The sequence below is a fragment of the Nannospalax galili genome, unplaced genomic scaffold (genome assembly GCF_000622305.1).
Source record: "Nannospalax galili isolate Female #2095 unplaced genomic scaffold, S.galili_v1.0 scaffold127, whole genome shotgun sequence".
Lineage (NCBI taxonomy): Eukaryota > Metazoa > Chordata > Mammalia > Rodentia > Spalacidae > Nannospalax > Nannospalax galili.
In genome coordinates this window covers 974371-985004 of record NW_008360326.1, presented here as the reverse complement: position 1 = coordinate 985004, position 10634 = coordinate 974371, and the positions used below count along the sequence as shown (strand labels likewise).

The 10634-nt window shown below is 38.4% G+C and overlaps 1 protein-coding gene across 1 annotated transcript in view; it reads left to right on the top strand.

The window, feature by feature from the left end:
* Positions 1–10634, top strand: part of Abca12 (ATP binding cassette subfamily A member 12) — a 168568-nt gene that overhangs the window by 140260 nt on the left and 17674 nt on the right. Inside the window, exons 38-41 of the mRNA XM_008825667.2 lie at positions 2782–2869; positions 4563–4668; positions 8275–8329; positions 8901–9078. Of these exons, the coding sequence (XP_008823889.1) occupies positions 2782–2869; positions 4563–4668; positions 8275–8329; positions 8901–9078 (427 nt within the window). The remainder of the gene's footprint in view (positions 1–2781; positions 2870–4562; positions 4669–8274; positions 8330–8900; positions 9079–10634) is intronic.

Below are 10634 nucleotides of genomic sequence, written 5' to 3'. Positions count from 1 at the left end.
CAGACAAAAACCCAGCATAGAACTGTGGAAATGGGCAGCAGGCCCCAGTCTTAGCTGAAGAACTGTTGGCAGCTGATTAATGATGGGTTAAGAGGAGCTGATCTAAAGGGAGGGTCTCTAGATAGGTTGAGTAGACCCCAGTGGACGAACTTGCACTGAGGGATCTGGGAACACTAACTTGTCTCAATATTCCTTAAAACAAATGACAAAATGCATGAAATCCAATTGGGGGGCGCTATGGGAGGGTACCAGTGGGGAGGGGGATATAAAGATGCTTAAGATGTTCTATATGAAATACACAAAAATTCAATAAAAAATGTACAACCCTCCTCCCAAAAAAGTAGTGTTGAACTTATTTTTCCTTGAAGAAAAAGAGGAGCTATTCACTGGGTTATACCTCCTTGGAGAGTTTCAAACATGAGTTTTTGTGACAATTGTCCTGAGTGGCAATAATATCTCAAAATGTAGATTAGATACCCCCCTGTGTGGCAAGGCCATGTGCCTGAGTCCCCTGCACATTTACCATGATGTAAAGTTCTGGAACTCACAGTCATTGCTGTCTTTTCTCCCCCACCTCTTCCCTCCTTCATTTCTAAACATACATAAATGATTTACATTCACTCTAAAATATTTTTAAGGATTTGTACCCAGATGTCCTTCAGTGCAAGTTCATCCACTGGAGTCTAGTCAACCTATCTAGAGATCTTAAAGAAGATCTACTCTCCATCACCCAGCAGTAATCGGTTGCCAACCCTTCCAAGGCTAGGGTCAGCCCGCAGCCCATTTCCCTTGCTCCACACTGGACCCTTGTCTTGTTGAGTCCACATGAGTCTTGTGTATGCTGTCACCATTGCTGCAAGTTCACATGAACAAACTTCCAGTGGTCTAAAATCCTCTCCCGTAGGTTCATGAACTTTTACAATCTTTCCACCCCCTCTTCTTCAATGACCCCTGAGCCATGCGTGGGTGACATTTAATATAGGAGTCTTATATAGGAACATGGACTTTGCAGTCTCTTATTCTTGAAAACTTACCTAGTTGTGGTCTTCTGTGTGCATCTCACTCTGTTGTACAAGGAAGCTTCGCTGGTGAGACCTGAAACTTGCACTAGTATTCTCTCCAGCCCCTGTTCCACTATGTTCCGTGAGCCTTAGGATTAGAGGTTCCACTGCAGATGTGTCACCTAGGGTTGGGAATCTGTCAGACATATATTCTCTGTGTGTGACCAGCTGTAGAACTCTGTAATATGCTCCATCTGTTGTAAAAAGAAGCTTCTTTGATGAGTGGTATATGGAACACTTGTCTGTAAATATAAAGATCCATATTTAGGGTCAGGTGTGATGGAGCATGCCTTTGATCTTGGCACTCTCAAGGCAGAGGCAGGTAGATCTCTATGAGATTGAGGCCAGCCTAGTCTACATAGAGAGTGCCAGACCAGCTGGGGCTACAGGGAGACCCTGTTTCAAAAAGACAATGATCCATATTTCACATATGGTAAGAAATTTCCCAGGGGCCTATAGGAAGGTGTGGACGGTGAGGGGTCTGAATTTGATAAAAACTATTATATGAAATGAACAAAAACTCAATAGAATACTAAAAATGAAAAAAAAGAACACCGATTTCAAACCTCTGCTTCCTGAGGCTCAGGGAAGAGGTATCGGGGAAGACTAACAGTCAGAGCTGGTGGATGACCACAAGGAAACAGAGTTTTCCTGACAGGTGGTAGTTACCCATCTGAACTCACAGCAATGGTGATGGCATGCATGAGTTGTATGCAATCTCTAACCAGACAAAAGTCCCAGCATAGACATGGAGGAGTGGGTAAGAAATCCCAACCCAACCTAAGGAACTTTTGGCAAGTGATGAATAATATTTTATTATAAATAAAAGGGCTTACTATGAGCAAACTGTCCTAAAAATCTGCCTTTAAAATACACTATAATGTCATTTGCATGTTAAAAGCTATAGCTCTAAAGCATCACATTTAGAATGAGATAATTGAAGTATAAATCACACTCTACCATTATTTAAGCTGACTCTAATTTGGTGGGTATCTAAATTAATCTATTCTGGAAATTATTACTTGGATTTTAAAAAATCATTTATTTTTAAAGGACCATAAACTGACATGTCAAACTTGCCTCGAGCATTCAAGAGAAAAAAAATATAGCACCAGCCAGCAAGCTATGGGGGAAAATGGGATCGACAGGAAATTGAGTCATATGAAAAAAATAAGAAACTAAATGATTCTGATATTAATTACCTAAAGAGAATATTTAAGCACCATAATGTTGCATTTTGAGATAGTTCATGGTAAAATTAAAGTGGAAAAGATAATTAGATTTTGTGTCACTCATTTTTATAATGATTACTGCACATGTGAAATTGTTAAATGTAGAGTTTCTTTTGAAATATATTTTTAGAGAGGATCTCGCATTGTAGCTCAGTATGGCTTGGAACTCCTTGTATAGCCAAGGTTGACTTGAACTTACAGCAGTCCCCCTTCCTCTACTTCTTGGGTCCTGAAATTACAGTTGTGAGCCACCACAACTAGCTAATGCATCTGTTTACATGAATTTCTTGCCTTTAACTGTAATAGACCCTTGAGACTAAAATAAGAGGAATCAGTGAAATGTAAAATATTTGTCAAGTTGTATCTATTTCATACTGTAGATGTTTTTTGAATGGAAAGAAAAAAAAATAGTTTCTTCTTAAGTGTTTTAGATCAACGTATAAAGATTTAACCAGTAAAACAAACATAAATTTTATCATTCTATGTAGATACGGAGGTTGGAGTTTTGGACTGAATTTGACTAATGACCTTCGTTTTGATATAACAGCAGTTCCTGTCAATAGAACTCTTGCTAAGGTAAATTGGGGTCTTTCTTCTGGGAGGTCACATAAAGAGGAATATGAAATTGACATAGTCAAGCATTTTCATGTATGTGTACATATAAAGTCAATTTGGCATGATGTGTGAGTGTCCCATAGCACAGTGGTTCTGGTCCTATGTATAAAGAAACACTATATATAAAGAACCAGAAAACGTGGACAAGACTGTACACAGTGGACTTCGCATAATAGCCAAAGACACAGCTCCAAGTGTCCACATGTAATAGAATAAATTAGTTCATATTTGTTTATTCATTCGTTCATTCAATAGAACTTTCAGCAATGGAAATTAAAGCACTCAACTCTGTATAGAAGGCAGGCTAAATCTGCACATTTCTGATAAGCAAATAAAGGGACCAAAAGTAATACACAGACTGTGATTGCCTTCCGATAAAATTTAAGAGAATGCAGAAGGCAGTCCTACAATTTCAAGGAAAGGGGAACACGACTTGGAAGGATCAGGGTTACTGCTTTCTCTCTGTGTGTAATGGATTATAAGTGTGTGAAGTTTGTGGATTTTTTGTAGCACTATACTTTCATGCTTCCTGCACTTTTCTTTATGTATGTGTCATAACTTTTTAGAGAATGGGAACATATATATTTAACCTGAAGGACAATGAAATCTCATGGAGATAAACAATCTCTTGAGCTTTTTCTTCCAGATAGCACATGCTTTGAGACCAATGGAAATCAGACACATGGGATTATCCAGATGATAAACAGCAGCCATAGGGATGTTATTTGTTTATTTATTTTTAGTCATAGTAATTTTTAATATCCTTTACGTATTTCTCATTTGGTAATGAGAGTCATACACATTCTAAGAGAAAGCAGAGAGACTAATATTCATTCAGTTAGTGATAGTTACATGCCAAGCACTAGTATCACCTTTACATACAGCACCTAATTCCACCCTCACAACATCCCTATAATAGATACTATTGGGCTCATTTTAGATTTTCACAAGGCTATATAGAAAACAGGAACCTGAGGATTTCAATGTCCTTTTCTTCCTTTTCACTCTGCACACACTGCACAGATATTCTTATACAAATAAAGTTTATGTTTCTAATATGAAATAATTCCTCTCAAAATCAGATTGCAAATTTGAGTTATGAATTTTGTTTGAATTGAAATGCACAAATGTTTTAAAGATCTTTTTTTGATGTAGACGGTAAAGTAATCTACATCCTGTGGGTTAGAACTGGGAAGAAAGAGTTAGTGGAGCTTTCAAAGTTGTCAGTCTTGTTGTTAAGAACCTAATGCTTGCATTTTATAATCTTTCCATATTTGTTTTTATTACTGTTGAGATTTAGAATATCTTAATTCTAGCCTCAGAATCACCATGGACATGCCATAGAGCTGGAAATCGCAACGACTTCTCTAGTTCGTTTCAAGCCTTTCCTGTAGAAAAGATCTAGAACAGCTACTAACTCAGTCCTACCACTCAGAATAATTGACTTTCCAACCTGTGCCCATCTGTAAGTTTTAAACCTACAGATTGGTCTGTGATCGACACTCTAGGGGTATCTCATTATCTTCCAAGAGGAAATATGTTATTGGAAATTGGTGGTCTCATTTTAAATAGAAATCAGGTAGCCTATCAGATGATATGATAATCTAACTTATTTGAATACAATCCAAAAGAGTCTTATTTTGAAATTTGACAGGTGTGGTATGATCCAGAAGGCTATCACTCCCTTCCAGCTTACCTCAACAGCTTCAACAACTTCCTCTTGCGAGTTAACATGTCAGAATACGATGCTGCCCGACACGGTAGGGTCCCTGGTGCAGAAGCATCTTGAATTACATCTTCTGCTACTGCTCTTTTAGTAAACATTCATGCTGTATTTGCTTCCCCAGTGGCCTGTGTTTTATGGCATCTAAATCACAGGTCCTTAAAAAGTGTTTGGAAATAGTAATTCCTGCCAGATGGAACTTTCCAGATAATCCTCTTACCTTCAGGTTTATTTGGTTTCCTCATTCATAAAGTCAGGGTAGTGATGCCAGTCTGCTCTCATAGCTAGTGGTGGTGTGTCATGGGAAATATTTCAAAACTATTTGTCTATAGAGGAAAATTGATCAAATAATGTTCATAGCCATTGTTCATGAATCTAAATATGCAAACTTTTAAACTAGAAAGTTCTATGCATAACCCAAAGTGCTACTATTTATTGAGCACTTATAAGACACGTTTTATGCAAAACAGCACCCTGCAAAGCGAGTAATATTTTCCTTGTAGTCTCTTCATTGAGGTACAGAAGTCAGATTTGAACCTGGGACTGTCTGGAGCCTGCCTGTTCCTTTTGTTAATGCTCCAAGCTGTTTATTCAGACGGTGAGGTTTACTTCAGTTAGATTTCCCAAAATGTCTCTGTATCACTTTTAAGTAGAGCTGGGATTTAAAAGAAATTGATTTATTATTTTCTAATTCAATTACTGTTCATCAGACCATTTCATCTCAAGTCTTGCTCAAATTATTCTTCCATATGATCCTAAAAAAATAAGTATGGAGGAAAATCAGAGTACTACATTTTCTGGCCAAGACTGAGCCTAATAAATAGCCTATTAGGAAGGAAAAATGACGTAAAATATCTTTTATAAAAGCTGACCCCTTTTTCTTTCATCACCCCACTGTTGGGCATACCAGTGTCTGCAAATGTGTTGGTGATTGTGGAGGTAAACTGTGGTGTCAGACACTCATCCAGAATTTGGGGGAATCTTCATTTCATAGGAAGCAGCATCCTCCCTCGCCTTTCAACTATTCTGGTATCTTCTGTAGTAGGAACAGCTATAAAGAATATAACAAGACTGATAGTCCTTAGGTCCAGCACATCAACAAAAGATAAAAGTCAAAAGTGATAAATTAAACGAGATGGTGACTAAAGCCAGGTGAGTGGAATCTGGATTGAAACACTGTTGAAAACCTTTCTATGGGATGTTTTATTCAGAATGAAAGACGTGTATTGTTGTGACAGATAATGAAAGTGTAACAGCTACAAAATGACTACAGGAGATGGAGCAAGGAGAGAGAACAGACGATGTCAACAGAAGGGTCAGCTTTCCTGTGTCCTGGTTTTCTTCATAATTAGTGTTCCTTACTTAGACGGAGGCAATCAGAGCCAGTCTAGATTCTATTAGGCCTGCTCTAGCTCCTGACCATTGTATTTTAAGTTACAGAACTTAAAAGATAAGACTCCTAAAACCTAAAACTTATATTGACCCTAAAATGAAATTTATTTTTTTCTAATTTAAAAATAAAGGTTAGATGAAATTATATAGAGACTAGGAGTGGTGGGTATACCTTCTGTTCCTTAGTATTTTTTCTTATTCAAACTTATGAAAGTGGCAGCTTTCTACCCTCTCTGGGATGCATTTCATACCTTTCAAAGAAGAAATTTATGTCACCCTAGAAACTTAAATTGTGTTAGAATGCATAAGAGGGGTCTCCCATGACAACAGCACTTGTCTTTAAAAGTCAGCCCATTTGCTCTCTCACCATCTCTCCCCCACACTTATTTGAAGACATTTTTGTTAGGTTTTTGGATGAAGTGGGATTTTACTTTAGCTGCAAGGTTGACTTTCTTTGACTCGTAATATGTTAATATAATATTTTAATTAGCTTTCCTTAGCAGCGTCAATATCTGTTATATTCATGTGGTTCCCTCTAGTGGTTAATTTCACATGAAGATTCTGTTCTTATCCCAAAGAATATTACACTGCATATCTTCTCTGGCAAATGTTGTGCAACTAAGTTGTGGCTTCAAAAGCACTAGCCCAATGTTCCTTATACTCTGGCATTTCGTTTTAGCCTTTGTTATCTTAGCAACAGTGGCCCATGGGAAACATTTCGTTTTAGCTTGGCATCTGTAGAGAACATAGAAAATGCCTTTTTACTGTGTTGCTGTGTGTGAGGAGGATACTAATTGAAAATTTAAAATTTGATTTGATTTAATAGCATTCATTGATCAATCCCTGTACTTGAGACATTATGTTGGATATAGTAGAATCTATAGAGACAGGGTTCTAGTCCTGATACATTACTTTCAACCAGATACATGTGAGACTACCTGGTCCACCGTTTGCAAAGATTCCTCTGTTGAGTTAAAATATTTCTTGATTCTGAAATACAAAGCAGAAATAAAATGCACGATTTCCTGTGTCTATAATACAGTTAAGCAGGCGTTTAAGCAGGTCCCTGGGGAAAAGTAACCCTCAGTTTTTAAAAAAAATTACAGGATCCGTTAATCTTCACAGAAGATAAGAAAAGTAAATTCCCCTGCGATGTGACTAAAGCCAAAGGTCAAACTGGCTTTGTGTTGTTTCCTTGTTGTTTTAACTGTATGGTTTTCCTCAGCATAGAACTGTTATAGAATTAAACTTCAAAATGCCACAGTCTTCTAAACAAAAGCTATAAGTTTAATTTACTATAAAGAATATTCTTTTGGAATTATGTCTGCTATTCAGATACTACACCTAAGTGTGCTAACAGTATGAGCATATACGATGCAAGCAGTAACTGTGAAAGTTCTTGTTTGGTTTATGGCTCCTCAGGCAAAGGGGGCGTCTTCATTCTCATCCCCACCATTCTTTCCCACATTTATCCAGGCAGTATAGATTTTGCCTTCACACAATAGTCTTTGGGAAACCTTCCAGTTGACTTTTGACTGGATAAGCAATATCCTTTAAGGAAAGAGAGAAAAGAGCCTTGTTTCTAACTCAGAAAGTATAATCAACCCTGTGAGAGCCCAGAAATTTGGGTTTGTGTTGGAATTAAATGATGGATCCAGCTAGAGGCTCTGAATCTTCTTGAACCTTCATGGAAATATAAGACTGAAGGTCCAAAACCTACTCTGGCAAGGCATCAGAACCACAGACATCTTAAGTAGCAAGAGATAGAGGAACCTTCTCAGATTACTCTGTCTACTGCCATGGGTCAGGAAGAAGGGCTGAGGTGATGTCTGCTCTTTGGTAAGGGGAGGGGGGGATGAGTATAATTGATGCCCATTTGAATTGTTTGCCTAAATGTATTATTCTTCTGAAATGCAGCCTAAATGCAAACATATCAGTTAGAACAAAGTATAAAACAATTGTTTAAATGTAGGACAAGGGGCTACATTATTTAGTATGACACATGCTATCTTAGAAATATAAGTTATTGTCTTGTCTCCTTCCAAAAGGTCCCAAACAAGTGAAAAAATCTTTCTTTTCTTATTAGAATGCCAATAATCACACAAGGGGCTGGGGGGGGCAGTGATCATTCGCCTTTACAAAGAAATTTCTAAAGTAACGTTCCTTAGCTTATAGCATATGGAAAAACTTATTCTACATTGCTGATCCTGGTTAGCTGAACACCTGCTAACAGAACTCTCTCCTCTCCCAGGGATCATCATGTATAGCCATCCTTATCCCGGCGTGCAAGACCAAGAACAAGCCACGTAAGCAGATTTCCCTGGCATGGCTACTTTCTACTTGGCATAGCTGAGCTTCTGCATAAAGTGCTATAATTGGAAATCATAGTTGTATCTGAATGAGTGTCAATCTAGAAGAGCTGGTAATATAAGTCACTGACTGGGATAAAAGGAAGTTTCTGAAAGGGTGTAGCGTAGGGCTGCCAAGTAGAGCTTGTTGACTGCAGATTCACCCAGTCTGCTGCTTTTATGAGTCAAGTGCATAAGTACTTCATCATTTCAGCTTCCACGAATAACATTTAAGTACTGTTTCTTTGCTCAAGATCTATATATCCCTTGCATACACTCTGTAACCCTTGGAGACCGAGTTTCTTCCTATCACACATCCCTAGCCAATTCAGGTGCACTAGTGCTACATTTATTTCAGGGTCACAGCAGAGTCATGTCGAAGATATTATCCGGCTGCCTTACAGGAAGCCTTATTTGTGTCACAGTCAAGTCTTGTGCTGTTTTGTTGGTGGTTTTAGTCATGAATCTGCCTGAAAGGAAAAAGGTTCCAAAAACTTATGTGTGCCTTCCTCTCTATTGCTCATGATAGAATCAGCAGTTTAATCGATATTTTAGTGGCGCTGTCCATCCTGATGGGCTACTCTGTCACCACTGCCAGCTTTGTGACCTATGTTGTCAGGGAACATCAGACCAAAGCCAAGCAGTTACAGCACATTTCTGGCATCGGTGTGACATGCTACTGGGTGACAAATTTCATTTATGACATGGTGAGTAACTTTTGTCATTGCAAGAAATGATTGATTTGAATAAAGTTACCAGTTTTGTATGTAAGTGTTATTTACTCTAATTATTCTAATTATTACCAAAAGACCAGTAAATTAAGAAAAAGCAACTGGGGACTGGAGAGATGGCTCAGTATTTAAGAACACAGACTTCTCTTGCAGAGGACCTGGGTTCAGTTCCCAGCACCCACATGGCAGCAAACAATTGTCTGTAATGTCTGACCCCCCTCTTCTGACATTTCTGTGGACATTGCTTCAATACACTCAAACACATAAAATTAAAATAATAAAATATTTTTTAAAAAGAAAAGAAAAGGAAGAAGCAACTGGAGTCAGGCTTATATTCAGCTGATGGTTGGAGAAAATGAAGCCTACTTGTCCTTACCTCTGAGATATATCAGATTCCCAGAGATAGCATACAGGGTCCTGGGCCCCACTCCAGATCTATTGAATCCATATCTTGGGAGTGGGGAGTGCACTATGCATTTCAAACAAGGTCCCAGAGTGATTTTTAAGCACAGCGAAGTCTGAGAACCACTACAGTGGAAAAACAGAAGCTTAGCAGCATTACCCAATTGTGCCAAATAATCAAGCTTATAAAAATTTAATCAACTAATAGTGAAAAATTAGAAGTAGCAGCTCCCGCTGAACGACACATTAAAGAAGATTAGCAGGGAAAAGGAAGGATGTATTTCATTGACAGCTCTCCCATTTACACAGAGTGTTCCCAGAGTTCAGATGGTCATTCTTGACTCCAAACGTGCCAGTGTTGGCCATGAGCCCAGATGAGTGTGCGTTTGCCTATGATTATGGTGAAATTGTCTGAGTTGTTGTCAAGATCATTGGCTTGAAGAGTTGGAGAGTAATCAACTGCATATCCATTTTGTTAATGCATCCAGTGAGGTCTGAAATGTGTTTTTTTGTAGAAGCCAAGCTTAAAAGAATGGTAATGACTGCTCTGGACTTAATAGGAGCTTTAATGTTATGGAAATTTCGAGTGTATACTTCTGTGATGGTCTACTAATATTGAGATGCTGCTGTCTCTCTCTCTCTTTCTCTCTCTCTCTTTCTCTCTCTCTCTCTCTCTCTCTCTCTCTCTCTCTCTCTCTCTCACACACACACACACACACACACACACACAGGGCTTATTTCAATTCAGGAGATCCCCTTTACTTCCACCCTCAAATTAAATCACCACCAGTTTCCCTGTGCACCGAAAACTATTGTGCCTTTAATATTTCTGCTTGTCAACAGAATACTGAGGGTTTGTTCATATACCTGTAATTCCAAGAATGTGCAGGACCTGCTATCTTGCTGTTTTGCACAGAGTGTCTCACAATGATAACCAAACCTCAGAAATCAACCATCTGAGTGAGCCACAGCATTCAAAATGAAATCAATACTTTGAGGACTGACTCTAATTCCAAGATACCTGGCTGTTTTATCTTTCTCCCTGAACCTCTGTCATTGAATGATCCCAACTCTTAAGCCCCAAGGCTGGAACACTAGGGACTTCTTGTATATCTATATAGATGGAAAAC